Genomic DNA, 22,549 nt, shown 5'->3' with positions numbered 1-22,549 from the left:
GACTTCGGGGGTCTTGTCCCCCTCTTCGGTTCTTCTGCCGGGCCACCGCGCCTTCTTGTAGCTCTTTTGCAGGCGGTGGCCCGGTCTTCTGTCGCCGCTGCCTTCCGTTCTTCTGTCGCCGCCTTCGGTTCTTCTGCCGGGCCACCGCGCCTTCTTGTAGCTCTTTTACAGGCGGTGGCCCGGTCTTCTGTCGCCGCTGTCGCTGTCGCCGCCTTCCGTTCTTCTTCTTCTTCTTGTTCTTCTTCTTCTTCTCCAGGAGATGTTGACACGTCGCTCTCTCCGGCCGGAATGCCAGAGCCGCGCTGTGCGGTCACTTATATAGTGACAATGGGGCGGTGTCACATGGTATATGTCACATGGGTTGGTCACATGGGTTGATGTCACATGGGGACTATGACATCGTAAGGGGGCGGGGTCACCATGTGACCAACCCATGTGACATATACCATGTGACCCCGCCCCATTGTCACTATATAAGTGACCGCACAGCGCGGCTCTGGCATTCCGGCCGGAGAGAGCGACGTGTCAACATCTCCTGGAGAAGAAGAAGAAGAACAAGAAGAAGAAGAAGAACGGAAGGCGGCGACGGCAACAGCGGCGACAGAAGACCGGGCCACCGCCTGTAAAAGAGCTACAAGAAGGCGCGGTGGCCCGGCAGAAGAACCGAAGGCGGCGACAGAAGAACGGAAGGCAGCGGCGACAGAAAAACCGAAGGCGGCGGCGACAGAAGAACGGAAGGCAGCGGCGACAGAAGACCGGGCCACCGCCTGCAAAAGAGCTACAAGAAGGCGCGGTGGCCCGGCAGAAGAACCGAAGAGGGGGACAAGACCCCTGAAGTCGGGAGAAGAGGCCGGCGGCGGGGAGGAAGAAAGCCGGACTCCTCCGCTAGCAAAAGAGCTACACGAAGATAGCGGAGGAGTCCGGCGAGAAGACCCCCGAAGACGGAAGACCCCCGGAGCTGTGCAATAAAATATTTTTTCCCTGTGTTGTGTTTTTTTTTGTACTTTATTTCACAGGTGAATGGGTAGGGGTACATTGTACCCCATACTCATTCACATAGGGTGGGGGGCCGGTATCCGGGGGCCCCCTTCTTAAAGGGGGCTCCCGGATTCCGATAAGCCCCCCGCCCGCAGACCCCGACAACCAACGGCCAGGGTTGTCGGGAAGAGGCCCTTGTCCTCATCAACATGGGGACAAGGTGCTTTGGGGTGGGGGGGCCGCGCGGCCCCCCCTTCCCCAAGGCACCCCCCATGTTGAGGGCACGCGGCCTGGTACGGCTCAGGAGGGGGGGCGCGCTCGCTCGCCCCCCTTTCCTGGCCGGCCGGGTAGCGTGCTCGGACAAGGGTCTGTTGTGGACTTTGGGGGAACCCCCACGCCGATTTTTTTCGGCGTTGGGGTTCCCCTTTAAGCCCATTCCAGGCGGCGGAGCCCGCGACGTCTCCGTCGCGGGCCCCGCCTACCTTCACACGCGCTCGAAATGAGCAGACTTTCCTCCGAGCGGGAACAGTTTGCTCATTTCGAAAGTAGCCTACACACGGGCAGACTGTTCGCTCAAACACAGTTTCAGCGGACAGTTTTTCGGAATTTCCGAAAGACTTTGTCCGTCAAACTGTCCGTCAAACTGTCCGCTGAAACTGTCCGCTGAAAGCCCACACACGAGCGGACTGTCCGCCCAAACACTGTTCAGCGGACAAGGTTGGGCGAACAGTCCGCCCGTGTGTACGCGGCCTAAGCCCTTGTACACACGGTCGGAGATTTCGACAACCAAATCCGACGGATTCTGTCCATCGGATTTTGTCCGATGGATCTTGTCCGAAACTGTTGCATAGACACGGTCGGACGAAGTTGTCGGAAAATCCAATTGTTTGAAATAACGTGATGACGTTATTTCGTTACGACGGGACTACGTTCAGGCTAGTAGCCAATAGCTTTGGTGTAGGAATTTGATCTGAGCATGCGTGGCACTTTGTCCGATCGGAATTCTCTACACATGATCGGAGTATGTCCGATCAGACCAGTTTGTCAGAAAATATTTCCAGCAAGTTGGAAGATTTGGTCCGACGGATATTCCGACGGAAACAGTCCGATGCAGACCACACACAGTCGGAATATCCGACAAAACGGTCCGATAGGACACATTCCGACGGATTCTCCGACCGTGTGTACAAGGGCTAAGATCTACCACTAGACCCAGTACCACCAGTTCAATCTTAACTATACTATCAGAAAAAATACTGTTATTCTTTTATCGTTATATTGGCCAAATGTTGTGGTTACCTTCATTGTCAACTGCATTATCACTTAAAAAAAACAAAAAAAAAAAACAAAGATATAGAATTGACCACAGTGGCCAAAGAAAGATAGAAAATTAAAGTTGAACTGAAAAACAAAAACAAGGGCTGCCATAGTTGAGGCCTCTTTCTGATATTGACAACTGCTTGGCTGTCATGCTGACCCAATGACTTCAGTTTCTGAGGCACTGACCTAGAATGAAGTCAGATCTCTGAGTTTCTAATCTGCATGCTTGATACGAGTCAATGGCTCAAAAAGTTCTTAGAAGGTCAGCAATGGCAGCCATATTTTTCCCCCCTACAGGTTTCCATCGCAAAGATATAGAAACAACTATTCAGATAAATACTCACTGCTGTTTCTTGCCCAGTTCCTGCTCCTTTTGGACCAGGTCCTGCTTGAGGGACGCCAACATTTCCACACTAACGTCCACCTGCCTGGTGAGCTCCGAGGCCCGGTCCTCCAGTTCTTGCTTTTCCCGCCCCAGCCTCAAACTCTCCTGCTTGGCCTTTTCCAGCTCCGAACTTTTCTTCTCCAGCTCCACCTGCAGCCTCCCAACCTGCGTGGCGATCTTCTGCTCCACCTCCTCCGTCAGCTTCTCCAGTCGCTTGTCCACCTCGAGCTTCTCGAAGGCTCTCACCTTCAGCCGCGCCAGGCCTTCTTCGTAGGCCGCATCCACGGCGGCGGAGGCCGCGGCAGCAGCCGCCACGGCTGCTGGCGGTGGGGTGTGAGAGGTTGCCATGGTGGTTTTGGTGAATATCTCTCCAAGGGGGATCTCCACCTCCTGGGTGTATCGAGGGGACGTCGGGCTGAATTCCTCAGACTGAACTAAGTCCTGAGTGAACCTCTGCTCCTTGCCTTGGAACGATGTGCTTTCAAAGACTTCCCGGCGGTGGGCTGGGGTCAACAAAGCGGCCTCGCTGGTCAGTGGGAAGACGGCAGCATCGCAAATGCTGTTGGTCTTGGACAGAACGTAAAGGGTCTCATAGGTGTGGTTGTATTCCAGGTGGGCCCTCAACGAGGACAGGCTCCTGAAACGCTTGTGCTCTCCGCACCTCGGACACCGATAAGGCAGGTCCAAAGAGGCCATCCCTCAGCTCCTAATATGGTGACTGTCCCTTAGCCCTGAACAGAGCAGGCAGATGGTGAGGGTCATGGCGTGCCAGGGACTCGGGAGAAGTCAAAGATCGGGGGCAAACACTCTTTTAGAAGGCATTGGGTCAACGGAATCATCTTCTGTGGTCAATGGTCAGATCCTCTATACCGATATTGGGAAAGATATTAAAGCTGGTAAAGTTCTGAGGCCGTATCATCCAAATGGTCACCAGACTGTGGAGGAGAAGAAAAAAAAAAGCCACCATCAGATACAATGTAGACATCTATATATGCAGCAATATGCAACGATAAGTTTAAATTTATAGAAGTTTTTTTTTTTTTTTTTTGCAGAAGATCTAAGCCAAATTTGTGAAATCTCATATAAATTTTACATAACATGTTAAAAATAAAAAATAAAAAGTCTTTCTAAATCTGCAGCTTTGCCTAAAATAAAATAATAAAATTGCCCCTTCCTTTTTAGATTGTAAGCTCTAACGAGCAGGACCCTCTGTTTTCTCATGTACCAAATTGTAATGTAAATGTAATGTCTGCCCTCATGTTGTAAAGCGCTGAGCAAACTGTTGGCGCTATATAAAACCTGTATAATAATAATAATAATAAAAAAAAATAACACTAGGTGATCAGGCCATGAAGATCCTCGTGCAGGCCCTTATGTGACAACTGACACTATGGTGTGACAATTGCCTCCTAACCGTGCCCCATGTTGTTACCCTATCTTAGGCATTACTGGTGAAGAATACAAGCAGCCAAGACACACATTACTCAACCATGGTCCACCGTTGTCACTATTAGGTAGCTGTTACAGAGTAAAGAATTACTGGAGCTCTACTTTAAACAATTAAAAAAAAATTTTTTAAATTATTTTTATTGATTATTTTCGCATTTGACATAACAACAAGGTGGCGACAATACAATAGGGTTCGCCATTGAGTTGGCCATGCATAGCCGTACAACAAAACAACAATTGGTAGGCATTCTAGAAAAAAAACAGGGACCTACTATCTAACTGATATAGGGCACTTTCCTATTTTAACCACTTAAGGACCGGAAGAATTTCTCCCTTAATGACCAGGCCATTTTTTCGTTACGGCACTGCGTCGCTTTAACTGACAATTGCGCGGTCGCGCGACATTGTACCAAAACAAAACTGATGCCCTTTTTTTTCCCCACAAATAGAGCTTTCTTTTGGTGGTATTTTATCTGCAGATTAATTTTTTTTTTGCGCTATAAACAAAAAAAAAAAAGAGCGACAATTTTGAAAACAAAAAGGAAAATTTTTCACTTTTTGCCATAATAAATTTCCCCCATTAAATATAAAAAAACAAATGTCTTCCTTAGTTTAGGCCGATATATATTCTACATTTTTTTGGTAAAAAAATAAAGATTTTAAAAAATTCGCAATAAGCGTATATTGATTGGTTTGCGCAAAAGTTATAGCGTCTACAAAATAGGGAATAGATTTATGGCATTATTATGGCATTTTTATTATTATTATTTTTTTTTTACTAGTAATGGTGCGGTCTGCGATTTTTAGCGGGACTGCGACATGGACAGATCGGACACTTTTGACACATTTTTGGGACCACTGACATTTATACAGCGATCAGTGCTATAAAAATGCACTGATTACTTTGTAAATGTGACTGGTAGGGAAGGGGTTAACACTAGGGGGCGATCAAGGGGTTAAATGTGTTCCTTGCTAGGTGTTTCTAACTGTGGGGGGATGTGACTTACTAGAGGAGGAGCCAGATTGCTGTTCCTACTTAGTTAAACACACAAACGGTCTCTCCTCTCCTAACAGAATGGGGATGTGTGTGTGTGTTTACACACACACACACACACACACACACACACATCTCCATTTTGTCTCTTGTGCCTGTGAGCACATGTGGTCGGTAGACATCCCAGTACTGCATCTTTTAGCCCCTGTACACACGGTCGGAGATTTCGACAACCAAATCCATCGGATTTTGCCCGTCGGATTTTGTCCGTCGGATCTTGTCCGAAACTGTTGCATGCACACGGTCGGCCTAAGTTGTCGAAAAATCCGATCTTTCAGAACGTGATGACGTAATTTCGTTACGATGGGACTACATTCAGGCTAGTAGCCAATAGCTTTGATGTAGGAATTTGATCTGAGCATGTGTGGCACTTGATCCGATCAAAATTCTCTACACATGATCGGAGTATGTCCGATCGAACCAGTTGGTCGGGAAATATTTCCAACAAGTTGGAAATTTGGGTCCGACGGATATTCCGACGGAAACAGTCCGATGCATACCACACACAGTCGGATTATCCGACAACACGGTCCGATAGGACACATTCCGACGGATTCTCCGATCGTGTGTACAAGGCTTTAGAGAATAGAAAACCAAGTATCATTTTGCTGTGCTAATTTGTATGTAATTTGTTAATGATAACAGGAAAGGCAGTAAAATAGATCCTTAGCAGCTAGCAACAATAGACCCCCCAACAACAATAGATCCACCCCAACAAGAAAACAATAGACTCCCAACAGTCAGCAACAATAGACCCCCCCAGCAACAATGGACCCTCCCCCCAGCAACAAGGACCCCCCAGCAACAATAGATCCACCCCAGCAATAATATACTCCCAACAGCCAGCATCAATAGACCCTCCTGCAGCAACTATAGATCCCCTCCTCAACAGTAGACCCCCTCCAGCAATGACTGACCCTCCAGTAACAATAGACCCCCTCCAGAAACCATTGATCCTTCAGCAGCCAGCATCAATAGATCCTTCAACATCACTTGCCATGTCATACATTCAGTGATGGAGGTACCAGAACTGGGTTCTCCAGTTTCCCCCAGTGAAAAAAGCCCTGATTATAACCCAATTCAGTCCTTATGTGTGTTGAAAGTAGAAAGTACAGAAGAAGACGAGAGAGATAGAGAAAGAGAGAAGGAGAGAGAGAGAGATAACCTACCAAGACCAACCCAAAATAGACTCCAGCTTTGCCATTTTCAACCAGATATCTGTGGAACCCTAATATTCCTCCAAAGGTTTTTAGGGATTCACTAAGCTGTGACTGACCGACCTCCCATCTGATGGTACCTGCTAGTTCCAGGACCAACAAAACTTGGCAGAACCTACAGCCTGAACCCAATGATCCCATTCTGAACACCACTATAGGGGATTTATTATTCCTACAGACCACCAATATAGGCGACATATTTTGCCATTGACCCTTAATGCATTGGTTTTAATAAGAGTTCCCAAGACCTGAAAATTATATTAGGGGTTCCTCTGGGGGGCAAACATGTTATGAAAGACTGATCCAACTCAAAGAAATGGTCTATCTGGAATGCTGTCAACCTAAATGAGATGACAGCTCAACTATTCTTAACCAGGGATCAGCGGAATCCTAGGGTTCCTCCAGAGGTTTTTAGCGAAAGGGACTCTGGCTTACAAATCTCCAGCTATTAACAGAAGGAGGAGAGAGAGAGGAAGAGGTATGGAGCCTGCTCACCAACCCAGACCAACCCAAATAAGACTCCAGACTAGCCATTCTCAACCAGGTTTTAGTGGAACCTTAGGATTCCTCCAAAGGTTGTTAGGGGTTCTTGGAGGTGTTGCTGATTAACCTCCCATAGGATAGTGCCAGCATAGCTCCAGGGCCAACCCCACTTGGCAGAGCCAGCAGCATGATCCCAGCTATCCTTTTAGCGGTCTGTAGAGTGGCATTTTGAACACCACTATAGGGTTTTATTTTTCTTCCTTCCCTGAAAGCTGAAAATTTTAGGGGTTTCTCTGGGGTAAATAGGTTATGAAAGACTGATCCAACTCAACAGAAATATTCCATCTGGAATTCTGCCAACCCAATTAAGACACCGCCTCAACCACTCTCAACCAGGAATCAATGGAATCCTAGGGTTCCTCTAGAGCAGGGGTCTCCAAACTTTTTAAATAAAAGGGTCAGTTTACTGTCCTTCACACTTTAGGGGGGCCGGACTGTGGCCATCGGGGGTTGGAAAATGACCTAGTGGTAGTAAACGGTTCCCCGTCTTTATTATTAGTGGGAGGAATACTGCTTCATCATTAGTGTCAGTTGGGGTAATAGTTTCCCATAGCTGATGTGCCCCTTCACTGGTGTCAGTGGAAGGAATAGTGCCCCATCACTGGTGTAAGTGGAAGGAATAGTGCCCCATCACTGGTGTCAGTGGAAGGAATAGTGCCCCATCACTGGTGTAAGTGGAAGGAATAGTGCCCCATCACTGGTGTCAGTGGAAGGAATAGTGCCCCATCACTGGTGTCAGTGGAAGGAATAGTGCCCCATCACTGGTGTCAGTGGAAGGAATAGTGTCCCATCACTGGTGTCAGTGGAAGGAATAATGGCCCATCACTAGTGTCAGTGGAAGGAATAGTGCCCCATCACTGGTGTCAGTGGAAGGAATAGTGGCCCATCACTGGGGTCAGTGGAAGGAATAGTGCCCCATCACTGGTGTCAGTGGAAGGAATAGTGGCCCATCACTGGTGTCAGTGGAAGGAATAATGGCCCATCACTGGTGTCAGTGGAAGGAATAGTGCCCCTTCACTGGTGTCAGTTGAAGGAATAGTGCCCCATCACTGGTGTCAGTGGAAGGAATAGTGGCCCATCACTGGGGTCAGTGGAAGGAATAGTGCCCCATCACTGGTGTCAGTGTAAGGAATAGTGCCCCTTCACTGGTGTCAGTGGAAGGAATAGTGCCCCATCACTGGTGTCAGTGGAAGGAATAGTGCCCCATCACTGGTGTCAGTGGAAGGAATAGTGCCCCATCATTGGTGTCAGTGGAAGGAATAGTGCCCCATCACTGGTGTCAGTGGAAGGAATAATGCCCTGTCACTGCTGTCAGTGGAAGGAATAGTGCCCCATCACTGGTGTCAGTGGAAGGAATAGTAGCCCATTGTTGGTGCCAGTGTCACAAAAAAACAAAAGGCCCTTTAACAAAACAAAAAAATACAGCGCACTATGGGAAGCGCGGTATCTATGCAATCACGTGATTGCAGAGGAGGCGCTTCACTTGCAGTGTCTTGACCTGCATTGTGGCGCAATTCATTGCGCTAGAATATTTCCGCCCCGTACTATTACTGTTTGCTAGCCTTGCAGGATGTCCCTGCACTGCTGGACATGAAGAAGAAGGGGGACAGGGTGCTGGACAGTACAGACTCAGGACTCCCCCCAAGTCCTTGTCCCAGCAACTGGCTCCTCAGCCCAGCAACAGCAGACAAGTCCTCTGATCAGGAGGTGTCCGGGCAGACAGTGAAATGGTTCTCCAGTCTCAGGGAACCACTGCAAAGAATGTGAAATCTACAACTCATGATACATTAGTGTGATGGTCAGTGGGAAGAATGCTCCTCAAACTTGTGGTCATAGGGAAGAATTACCTCCTTACAGAGAGCTAAAAAGATGAATGGTGTCAGTGGAAACTTATCTGAGAGGCAGAAATTGCCCAAAGCTGAAGGAACCCCTACAACCTCTGGAGGAACCCTGGTTGAGAATCACTGTTCTGGAAGGTTCTCCTCTTTCCACAGAGAAATACTGGAGCTCTGTCAAGAGTGACCATCAGGTTCTTGGTCACCTCCCTGGCTAAGGCCCTTGGTTCATGTTTGCCCAGGGGAGGTCCACTCTAGGAAGAGTCCTGGTGGTTCCAAACTTCTTCCTTTTACAGATGAGGCCACCTTACCTTCATTGCTGCAGAAATGTTTCTGTACCCTTCTCCAGATCTGTGCCTCCAAACAATCCTGTCTCGGAGGTCTACAGACCGTTCCTTGGACTTCATGGCTTGGTTTGTGCTCTGACATGCACTGTTACCTGTGGGACCTTATATATAGACAGGTTGTGTGCGCCTTTCCAAATCACGTCCAGTTGACTGAATGTACCTCAGGTGTGGACTCCAAACAAGTTGTAGAAACCGGAGGCACCTGAGCTCAATTCTAAGCCCCCTGTACACACGGTCGGAGATTTCGACAACCAAATCCGTCGAATTTTGTCCGTCGGATCTTGTCCGAAACTGTTGCATGCACACGGTCGGACTAAGTTGTCGAAAAATCCGATCGTTCAGAACGCGATGTTGTAATTCCGTTACGACGGGACTACGTTCAGGTTAGTAGCCAATAGCTTTGATGTAGGAATTTGATCTGAGCATGCGTGGCACTTGGTCCGATCGGAATTCTCTACACATGATCGGAGTATGTCCTATCGGACCAGTTGGTCAGAAAATATTTCCAACAAGTTGGAAAATTTGGTCCGACGGATATTCCGACGGAAACAGTCCAATGCATACCACACACAGTCGGATTATCCGACAAAACGCTCCGATAGGACACATTCCGACGGATTCTCCGACCGGGTGTACAAGGGCTAAGTGTCGTGACAAAGGCTGTGAATACACGTAGGTTGGACTTGGTGGACTTGGGTCTTTTTTCGACCTCACCTACTATGTAACTATGTAATACTTATGTACATGAGATTTATTTTTTTTTTTTTCATTTTTAATAAATTTGCAAAGAGTTCAAACAAATTTCTTTCACGTTGTCATTATGGGGGATTGTTTGTAGAACTTTGAGAAAGATAATGAATTTAATTTATTTTGGAATAAGGCTGTAACATAACAAAATGTGGAAAAAAAATGTGGAATCCACGTTCATCACGTACTTCACGTGTTTTCCTCCAGCCCCACGGACGGAGAACGTGTCACGCTGTGTCGGTTGCTAAGCAGCGTGCGTTCACCTGAATCCTCACGTACCATGGCGGAGCGCTTCTCACACACGCTCCCGCCTGTGATTGGATATCATTACAAGGAGGTCAAGTAAGTAATTGCTGCCGCTGCGGCTGATCTGGGATGCCTTGTCGATCAGAGCCGCGAGAGCAACTTCCTGACGCCGCGACGGAGGCTTTCATGTCTCGTTAGTCTACACCGAGCATCATGGAGGGGGTCACGCCTGAGGATGACAATCGGCGCACGCCGCGCACCGCTCGACTAATAAGATCCCTTTACTGCATTTCTCTTTTATGCTGAGTGCAGCGAAATTGCGTATTTTTATTTTTATTTTTTGAGGGGTTGGAGTGTTTTTCGCTCGTCGTTTTTCGCTTATCGCGCCCGGGGCAGCCCATCCACTTTGAAACGCCCCGAGGAAGCTTCAAAACCTTTTTGGACCCATTCACACCTCAGCGTTGTGGAGCTTTAATATGTAGTTAAAATCGGGCAAATTTTTAAATTTTTGGCGCACTTTTATTTCCATAGAAATTAAAGAAGATGCGCCACGCACAGGTTTTTGTGCGCTTTGTTACGCGTTTTTGCACGATTTTCTGCTCAAATGATTAATGTATAAAAAATATATGAAGAAATAAATGTAAAATAAATACACAAATATCTAAAATTTATCATAAATGAATAAAATGAATTGATAATATATAATGTATAAATAAATAATAATTAACCCCAAACTTACATTTTTTAAAAATAAATGAGTATTAAAATTATTGTTATTAATAATAATAATAATAATAAAAATAAATAAACATCCAAACCCCCTCCCCCCCCAATTAATAATAATAATAATTATTATTATTATTTCTGTAACTGTTTGTTATGTGTTATGGTTAAAGGTTTAGATATTTTTTTTATTATTATTTTTTTTAAGGGTTAGAGCTTAAGGTTAGGGATTAATTATTTATTTCTTAATGCTCAATGTTAATTTATTGAATGTATTTATGATTTTTATTATTTGGGTATTATTTTACATTTATTTAGTCACATATTATAAATTTAAAATAATGTAAATAATAATAAATAATGTAAATAATGTAAAATAAATAAAAATAAATAAACATCCAAACCCCCTCCCCCCCCAAATGAATAATAATAATTATTATTATTATTATTTCTGTAACTGTTTGTTATGTGTTATGGTTAAAGGTTTAGATATTTTTTTTATTATTTTTTTTTTTTAAGGGTTAGAGCTTAAGGTTAGGGATTAATTATTTATTTCTTAATACTCAATGTTAATTTATTGAATGTATTTATGATTTTTATTAATTTGTGTATTATTTTACATTTATTTAGTCACATATTATAAATGTAAAATAATGTAAATAATAATAAATAATGTAAATAATGTAAAATAAATAAAAATAAATAAACATCCAAACCCCCTCCCCCCCCCCAAATTAATAATAATAATAATAATTTTTCCAAATGAAAAAAATATAAAAAAAAATAATAATAATAATAATAATAATATATGACTAAATAAATGTAAAATAAATACACAAATAACTAAAATGTATCATAAATGAATAAAATGAAATGATAATATGTAACAATACATAAATAAATAATAATAATTAACCCCAACCTTAAAAAATGCAAATAAATGAGTATTAATATTATTAATGATAATATCAATAATAATAATAATAATAATAATATATAATAATACATAAATAATAATTAACCCCAACTTTAAAAAAAAATGTAATAAATGAGTATCAATATTATTAATGATAATATCAATAATAATAATAATAATAATAATAATAATAATAATATATAATAATACATAAATAATAATTAACCCCAACTTTAAAAAAATATTAAATAAATGAGTATTAATATTATTAATAATAATAATAGTAAAAATAAATAAACATCCAACCCCCCCCCCCCAAAAAAAACATATTAATAATAATAATAATAATAATAATAATAATAATTTATGTAACTATTTATTATGTGTTAGGGTTTAGATATTTATTTTATTTTTTTAAGGGTTAGGGCTTAAGGTTAGGGATTAATTATTTATTTGTTAATACTTAATGTTCATTTATTGAATTTATTTACGATTTTTATTAATTTGTGTATTTATCTTACATTTTTTATTATTATTATTATTATTAATATTATTAGTATTAGTATTAACACCCTAACCCTAACAAAAAATAATTAAAATAAATAACTCTAACCACTAATCCTAACCATAGCCAAATCAAACAAAAAATAAAAAATAAATGAATAATAATAATTAAAAAAGAAATAAATGCTAAGGGAAAAGCTAAAAAAGTTGAAATACCGAGCAACAAATGATGCAACGGATGATAGTTTTCTCTTTTGGCTAATAAAAAAAACGCCAAAGCTCAAAAGCGCTCTGTAAAAATGCGCAAGTCACACATAACAATGTGCCAAAGTCGCATATAAAAACGCAAAAAAAAAGTCAGTCAGGGCTCTTGAGAGAAATGCTGAGCCCCTCCCACAAGCCGTGATCTGCCCGCATTGCATAGAGAAGCACAGAGATCCAGTGATGATGTCACTGGGGTTAAAATAAGGAATCTAATGAAAATGGAAAGATTTTAATTAAAAATGTCATTATCATATTGATGGGGGTGGGGCAGGGAAGGCAAAAAAACTTCAGCTTTAATAATCACAAATCCTTTTCTCTGATTACATCCCCAGAGGACATTAAAAACATACATCACACTGATGATCCTCTGTACTGATGGCGTCTCGTTTAGTAAGGCCCCCCGGGGTATGATATTTCCAGGACCCGAGGGAGACAGGATCCTGCCGTTCATCCTGCAATGCGTCGGTGACAGATCACTCATTTTTATTTCCAGAGCCGTGTACAGTGAGGCAGGAATGTGCCGATCACTCCCTCCGGGACCCTCCGGCACAACTGCCAGTTACAAAGCATGTGACTCCACCAACGTGACTCCACCAACGTGACTCCACCAATGTGACTCCACCAATGTGACTCCACCACTGTGACTCCACCACTGTGACTCCACCACTGTGACTCCACCAACGTGACTCCACCAACGTGACTCCACCAACGTGACTCCACCAACGTGACTCCACCAATGTGACTCCACCACTGTGACTCCACCAACGTGACTCCACCAACGTGACTCCACCACTGTGACTCCACCAACGTGACTCCACCAACGTGACTCCACCACTGTGACTCCACCAACGTGACTCCACCAACGTGACTCCACCACTGTGACTCCACCAACGTGACTCCACCAACGTGACTCCACCAACGTGACTCCACCAATGTGACTCCACCAATGTGACTCCACCACTGTAACTCCACAGATGTGACTCCACCAATGTGACTCCACCAACGTGACTCCACCAATGTGACTCCACCAATGTGACTCCACCAATGTGACTCCACCACTGTAACTCCACAGATGTGACTCCACCAATGTGACTTCACCGACGTGACTCCACCGACGTGACTCCACTGTGACTCCAGCGACGTGACTTCACCAATGTGACTCCACTGACGTGACTCCACCAACGTGACTTCACCAACATGACTCAACCAATGTGACTCCACCAACGTGACTCCACTGTGACTCCAGCGACGTGACTTCACCAATGTGACTCCACAGATGTGACTTCACCAATGTGACTCCACCAATATGACTCCACTGATGTGACTTCACCAACATGACTCCACCGATGTGACTCCACCAATGTGACTCCACCAATGTGACTCCACCACTGTAACTCCACAGATGTGACTCCACCAATGTGACTCCACCACTGTAACTCCACAGATGTGACTTCACCGACGTGACTCCACCGACGTGACTCCACTGTGACTCCAGCGACGTGACTTCACCAATGTGACTCCACTGACGTGACTCCACCAACGTGACTTCACCAACATGACTCAACCAATGTGACTCCACCAACGTGACTCCACCGTGACTCCAGCGACGTGACTTCACCAATGTGACTCCACAGATGTGACTTCACCAACGTGACTCCACCAATATGACTCCACTGATGTGACTTCACCAACATGACTCCACCGATGTTTCTCCACCAACGTGACTTCACCAACATGACTCCACCAACGTGACTCCACCGATTTATTATTACTCTTTCCAGAGCCATGTACAGCGAGGCAGGAATGTGACGATCACTCCTTCCGGGAACCGCCAGTTACAAAACATGTGACTCCACCAATGTGACTTCACCAACGTGACTTCACCGACGTGACTCCACTGTGACTCCAGCGACGTGACTTCACCAATGTGACTCCACTGACGTGACTCCACCAACGTGACTTCACCAACATGACTCAACCAATGTGACTCCACCAACGTGACTCCACAGTGACTCCAGCGACGTGACTTCACCAACGTGACTCCACCAACGTGACTCCAGCGACGTGACTCCACCAATGTGACTCCACTGATGTGACTTCACCAACGTGACTCCACCAACGTGACTTCACCAACATGACTCCACCGATGTGACTTCACCAATGTGACTCCCCCAACGTGACTCCACCGATTTTATTATTACTCTTTCCAGAGCCATGTACAGTGAGGCAGGAATGTGACGATAACTCCTTCCGGGGACCCTCCGGCACAACCGCCAGTTACAAAACATGTGACTTCACCAACGTGACTCCACCGACATGAATCCACCGACGTGACTTCACCGATGTGACTCCACCAATGTGACTCCACCAACATGACTCCACCAACATGACTCCACCAACATGACTCCACCAATGTGACTTCACCAATGTTACTCTATGATTAACATCCAATATCAGAATAAGAACAGATACTGAGAATTACACCCGGCATACAGGACAAGAGAAGTGGTACTGTGCAGAGTCTTTACATATAGAAGTGGGTGGTAGTGTGGCGGGCACTGTGACGTGCTGGTATATCTCAGGTGAGCGCAGTGTGTGGATGGCTGGGTCCGGGCTCTGGACTGTCAGGGTGGATTCCTCCAATCTTCACATGATAACCTTCTGAGACGGGCGCAGAGCGGGGGATGGGGGGCCTCGGGGAGAAGATATTGTGTGTGACAAGCGGGGAGAGGAGACATGAGAGAGCAGAATACAACGATTTATGGCTCTGTCGTTCCTCATCAGCCACAGGGGGGTCCTGTCACCTCGATCACACCGGCCTGGCCGTGACTTAGCACTACCTGGGGGCCCCAAACCAGTCAGAGCTGCTTGTCTGTACAGCATGGTGGCTATGGGGGGCTCCTACCGGACTATAGAGAGCGGGGAGACCTGATCATAACAATACACTGTTCAGAATATTTTATACATCCCCTGCACCCCAATATCTCTCACATTATCCAGTACAAGTATCCCCTCCACCCCAATATCTCTCTCATTATCAGTACAGGTATCCCCTGCACCCCAATATCTCTCACATTATCCAGTACAAATATCCCCTGCACCCCAATATCTCTCACATTATCTAGTACAGGTATCCCCTGCACCCCAATATCTCTCACATTATCCAGTACAGGTATCCCATGCACCCCAATATCTCTCACATTATCCAGTACAAGTATCCCCTGCACCCCAATATCTCTCACATTATCCAGTACAGGTATCCCATGCACCCCAATATCTCTCACATTATCCAGTACAGGTATCCCATGCACCCCAATATCTCTCACATTATCCAGTACAAGTATCCCCTGCACCCCAATATTTCTCACATTATACAGTACAAATATCCCCTGCACCCCAATATCTCTCACATTATCAGTACAGGTATCCCCTGCACCCCAATATCTCTCACATTATCCAGTACAAATATCCCCTGCACCCCAATATCTCTCACATTATCAGTACAGGTATCCCCTGCACCCCAATATCTCTCACATTATCTAGTACAGGTATCCGCTGCACCCCAATATCTCTCACATTATCCAGTACAGGTATCCCATGCACCCCAATATCTCTCACATTATCCAGTACAAGTATCCCCTGCACCCCAATATCTCTCACATTATCCAGTACAGGTATCCCATGCACCCCAATATCTCTCACATTATCCAGTACAGGTATCCCCTGCACCCCAATATTTCTCACATTATACAGTACAGGTATTCCCTGCACCCCAATATGTCTCCTATTATACAGTAGAGGTATCCCTGCACCCCAATATCTCTCACATTATCCAGTACAGGTATCCCCTGCACCCCAATAGCTCTCCCATTATCCAGTACAAATACCCCCTGCACCCCAACATCTCTCCCATTATCCAGTACAAGTATCCCCTACACCCCAATATCTCTCCCATTATTCAGTACAAGTATCCCCTGCACCCCAATATCTCTCACATTTTCCAGTACAGGTATCTCATGCACCCCAATATCTCTCACATTATCCAGTACAAGTATCCCCTGCACCCCAATATTTCTCACATTATACAGTACAGGTAACCCCTGCACCCCAATATCTCTCACATTATACAGTACAGGTATTCCCTGCACACCAATATCTCTCACATTATACAGTAAAGGTATCTCTGCACCCCAATATCTCTCACATTATCCAGTACAAGTATCCCCTCCACCCCAATATCTCTCTCATTATCAGTACAGGTATCCCCTGCACCCCAATATCTCTCACATTATCCAGTACAAATATCCCCTGCACCCCAATATCTCTCACATTATCTAGTACAGGTATCCCCTGCACCCCAATATCTCTCACATTATCCAGTACAGGTATCCCATGCACCCCAATATCTCTCACATTATACAGTACAGGTAACCCCTGCACCCCAATATCTCTCACATTATACAGTACAGGTATTCTCTGCACCCCAATATCTCTCACATTATCCAGTACAAGTATCCCCTCCACCCCAATATCTCTCTCATTATCAGTACAGGTATCCCCTGCACCCCAATATCTCTCACATTATCCAGTACAAATATCCCCTGCACCCCAATATCTCTCACATTATCTAGTACAGGTATCCCCTGCACCCCAATATCTCTCACATTATCCAGTACAGGTATCCCATGCACCCCAATATCTCTCACATTATCCAGTACAAGTATCCCCTGCACCCCAATATCTCTCACATTATCCAGTACAGGTATCCCATGCACCCCAATATCTCTCACATTATCCAGTACAAGTATCCCCTGCACCCCAATATTTCTCACATTATACAGTACAAATATCCCCTGCACCCCAATATCTCTCACATTATCAGTACAGGTATCCCCTGCACCCCAATATCTCTCACATTATCCAGTATAAATATCCCCTGCACCCCAATATCTCTCACATTATCAGTACAGGTATCCCCTGCACCCCAATATCTCTCACATTATCTAGTACAGGTATCCCCTGCACCCCAATATCTCTCACATTATCCAGTACAGGTATCCCATGCACCCCAATATCTCTCACATTATCCAGTACAAGTATCCCCTGCACCCCAATATCTCTCACATTATCCAGTACAGGTATCCCATGCACCCCAATATCTCTCACATTATCCAGTACAAGTATCCCCTGCACCCCAATATTTCTCACATACAGTACAGGTATTCCCTGCACCCCAATATGTCTCCTATTATACAGTAGAGGTATCCCTGCACCCCAATATCTCTCACATTATCCAGTACAGGTATCCCCTGCACCCCAATAGCTCTCCCATTATCCAGTACAAATACCCCCTGCACCCCAACATCTCTCCCATTATCCAGTACAAGTATCCCCTACACCCCAATATCTCTCCCATTATTCAGTACAAGTATCCCCTGCACCCCAATATCTCTCACATTTTCCAGTACAGGTATCTCATGCACCCCAATATCTCTCACATTATCCAGTACAAGTATCCCCTGCACCCCAATATTTCTCACATTATACAGTACAGGTAACCCCTGCACCCCAATATCTCTCACATTATACAGTACAGGTATCCCCTGCACCCCAATATCTCTCACATTATACAGTACAGGTATTCCCTGCACACCAATATCTCTCACATTATACAGTAAAGGTATCTCTGCACCCCAATATCTCTCACATTATCCAGTACAGGTATCCCCTGCACCCCAATATCGCTCCCATTATCCAGTACAAGTATCCCCTGCACCCCAATATCTCTCCCATTATCCAGTACAAGTATCCCCTGCACCCCAATATCTCTCACATTATACAGTACAGGTATCCCCTGCACCCCAATATCTCTCACATTATACAGTACAGGTATCCGCTGCACCCCAACATCTCTCCCATTATCCAGTGTAGACATTTCCTGCACCCCACTACCTCTCTCATTATCCAGTATAGGCATCGTCTGCACCCCATGATCTTCCTCAATATCCAATATGGAAACAATGTTCCCCCCTTGGGGAGATGGGACTTTAAAGGCACATGAGATCTAAACAAGATTGGTATTTAAATCTCTGTGCCTTTTAAAGTCCCATCTCCCCAAGGGGGGAACATTGTTTCCATATATTTTGGGGATTTTGGCCCATAAAAGCAGATAATATTACCTCCAATTGTTATATTCATTATCCAATATAGTATACAGCACAGGCATCCCCTGAACCCCAATATCTCTCTTCATATAGTACACATTATCTAGTACAGGAATCCCCTGCACCCCATTATCTCTCCCATTATCTAGTACAGGAATCCCCTGCACCCCTTTATCTCTCCAATTATCCAGTATAGACATTTTTTGGACCCTATTATCTCTCTCATTATAGGTATCCCCTGAACCCCATCATCTTACACTATCCAGTATAGGTATCCCCTGTACCCCATTATCTCCCTCATTATCAAATATAGTATACAGTACAGGCATACTCTGCACCCCATTATGTCCCTTATTCAATATAGTATACAGTCCAGGCATTCCCTGTGCCCCAAAAGGCAACCCCAGCAGCCCATTATGTCCCTCATTATCCAGTACAGCATGCATTTCCAGTATCCTCTGAACCCCATTATCTCACGTTATCCAGTACAGACATCTCCTGCACCCCATAATCATATTCATTATCCAGGACAATATAATATTAGAGGCATTCCCCGCACCCCATCATCCATTTCATTATCCAGTGTAGGTATCCCCTGCACCCCATTATCACCCTCGTTAATGCCAGCATTGCCCCTGATTTCACCTGGAGTCAGCCTATTCCAATTCCTGCACAGCAGAGCTCAGACTGGAGGAGGCGGAAACAGCACAAGGAACCGAACCGTTGTGCTGCAGCGCTGGGCCGGGGCTTAAGGCCGCCCTAGTGGGGACCCTGTGGAACTGCACTCACTAAGGCCTAAACACTAGGCAGCAGTTTGCGCTCATGTGAAATCAACATCGATGCAAAACTCCAGACTTGCAACATTAACTTTTTTGTAACCCGTGGCCAAACTCCTAAAGCAGGGATATGCAATTAGCGAACCTACAGCTGTTGCAGAACTACAAGTCCCATGAGGTATAGCAAGACTCGGACAGCCACAAGCATGACACCCAGAGGCAGAGGCATGATGGGACTTGTAGTTTTGCAACAGCTGGAGGTCCGCTAATTGCATATCCCTGTCCTAAAGAAATAAACCTCCCAGTAATGCTATTTCCAGGCTGCAGCTAGGGGGAGCTCTAATGATTTGTAGTGTGACCTTAGGAAACTGAAAGTAATAGGTGTCTGGTGAGCTAAATAAAACTAATAATCAGATATGTTATAAAAATGTAAGCAGCCAGCGCAATATTGGTGAACGACAATAAAACAATATATAGAATAGGTGCAATAAAAGTGTCCATAGACCCTCCGATCATCAAATGTGGAATATAGTAGAAGAGTATAAAGGAGAGGATAACCACCACCAGCAACCCAGACACTCTGCCTCTTACCCTCCTCTTCGGACCCTTATTAGAGGGGTCAAATAGGCATTGAATAAGAAAGGAATACTTCGATCAGCCACGATCAATCAGGTACTAGCAGGTATAATAAGATGGAAACAGGATCGCCACACCAATTTCCACACTCGATCTCCGTATTCACAACATTGATTCTACACACATAGTATAGCCCATGTAATAAAGATAAATATATATGGTGCAGTATTCTTTTAAAGTAAACGATAATGCACTCACATGTTCCAAGTATAAAGAAAGCTCACATCACAAGCTCATCCCTACGCGTTTCGTCATAGGTTGACATCATCAGTGGCCTCATGCCATTAGGCATATTTATCTTTACTACATGGCATTTTGCCATTTTTGAAAGACTCAGCCAATTGTTTTCTTTTACATGTTTTGACATTTCTGTGGCACTAATACAAGTTAAATTTTTATCTCATCAGTGTGTATATGTGTTTATCCTTTGTGTGACACCTAGGCAGTAACCTGGCCAAGGTATTTCGGTGCTGTCAGAAGGGACAATACTCTGCTCAGGGCTCAGTAGTGATCAGGATATGCAGAATACTCAGCGGCTCCTAAGGGGGTAGCGCTACATACAGTACACACCACAAATACTCTTGCATAGGTTGATTTTCATCCAACACGTTTCTCTGAACAATGTTCACTGCTTCAAGGACGCACATGCAATACAAATAATGAGAATAAAAAAAAAATAAAAAATTGATAAAAATAGAAATCTCATAGAACAGATTTTTGGAGAACAATTCTGCAAGTATCCATTGATGAGATTCTCATTACGTAAATGGCATGTGCATCCTTGAAGAAAGTGAATGTTTATTCCACGGAATGCGTTGGATAAGAGCCAGCTTATGCAAGACTATTTGTGATATACACTGCCTAGAGGCGATTCAGTTCGCATTGTGCGCTATACAAGTATTTCATTCATTCATTCATAACAATGATGTTACAATGGGCTTTGCAGATAATAGGAAAAAGAGCTGCGCCAAAAAAACATATATAAAAAACTACACCAATAGAAAAAAACAAATAAATAAACCAATACTATAAATAAAAGTCCATAAATAATTTTGTGTATTGAAGAGAAAGAAGTCGATCGCACCACAGTGATTCCACACTTCCTTATCACTACTGTGCCCAGCCACCGACAAATAAATGCGCTTACCAGACGGTAAAGCATAAGGAGCGTTTATGATATCAAGGTTTAAAGTGAATGTAAAGCCTTACATATACCCAGAGCAGTGACTGGTCTGTATCTGGTCTATAAACCAGAAGCTATAGATAGTTGGATATATGGTTGTATATTTAGAATGTATCTGGTCTATAAACCAGAGGCTCTGGATATACAGTTGGATAAATGGTTCTATATTTAGGATGTACCCAGTCTATAAACCAGAGGCTCTGGATGGATAGTTGGTAAAATGGCTCTATGTTTAGGATGTATCTGGACTATAAACCAGAGGCTCTGGATGGATAGTTGGTAAAATGGCTCTATGTTTAGGATGTATCTGGACTATAAACCAGAGGCTCTGGATGGACAGTTGGATAACTTGTTCTGTATTTAGGATGTATCTGGTCTATAAACCAGAGGCTCTGGATGGGGACTTGGATAAATGTCTCTATATTTCGAATGTATCTAGTCTATAAACCAGAGGCTCTGGATGGATAGTTGGTAAAATGGCTGTATATTAAGGATGTATCTGGACTATAAACAAGAGGTTCTGGATGGACAGTTGGATACATGGTTCTATATTTAGGATGTATCCAATCTATAAACCAGAAGCTCCTGATGGACAGTTGGTAGAATGGCTCTATATTAAGGATGTATCTGGTCTATAAACCAGAGGCTCTGGATATACAGTTGGATAAATGGTTCTTTATTTAGGATGAATCCGGTCTATAAACCAGAGGCTCTGGATGGACAGTTGGATAAATGGCTCTATATTTAGGATGTATCCGGTCTATAAACCAGAGGCTCTGGATGGACAGTTGGTAGAATGGCTCTATATTAAGGATGTATCTGGTCTATAAACCAGAGGCTCTGGATGGACAGTTGGATAAATGGTTCTATATTTAGGATGAATCCGGTCTATAAACCAGAGGCTCTGGATGGACAGTTGGATACATGGTTCTATATTTAGGATGTATCCAATCTATAAACCAGAAGCTCCTGATGGACAGTTGGTAGAATGGCTCTATATTAAGGATGTATCTGGTCTATAAACCAGAGGCTCTGGATATATAGTTGGATAAATGGTTCTTTATTTAGGATGAATCCGGTCTATAAACCAGAGGCTCTGGATGGACAGTTGGATAAATGGTTCTATATTTAGGATGAATCCGGTCTATAAACCAGAGGCTCTGGATGGACAGTTGGATAAATGGCTCTATATTTAGGATGTATCCGGTCTATAAACCAGAGGCTCTGGATGGACAGTTGGTAGAATGGCTCTATATTAAGGA

The 22,549-nt window shown here is 44.1% G+C and overlaps 1 protein-coding gene across 1 annotated transcript in view; it reads right to left on the bottom strand.

Moving 5' to 3' along the window:
- Positions 1–22,549, bottom strand: part of FBXO41 (F-box protein 41) — a 140,359-nt gene that overhangs the window by 101,373 nt on the left and 16,437 nt on the right. Inside the window, exon 2 of the mRNA XM_077478121.1 lies at positions 2,643–3,618. Coding sequence (XP_077334247.1) covers positions 2,643–3,379 — 737 coding nt within the window. The 5' untranslated portion in view covers positions 3,380–3,618. The remainder of the gene's footprint in view (positions 1–2,642; positions 3,619–22,549) is intronic.

The sequence above is a fragment of the Lithobates pipiens genome, unplaced genomic scaffold (genome assembly GCF_037356315.1).
Source record: "Lithobates pipiens isolate NorthernLeopardFrog02 unplaced genomic scaffold, aLitPip1_a1.2 Scaffold_13, whole genome shotgun sequence".
NCBI classification, from domain to species: Eukaryota; Metazoa; Chordata; class Amphibia; order Anura; family Ranidae; genus Lithobates; species Lithobates pipiens.
This window is presented reverse-complemented; position numbering and strand designations above follow the sequence as displayed.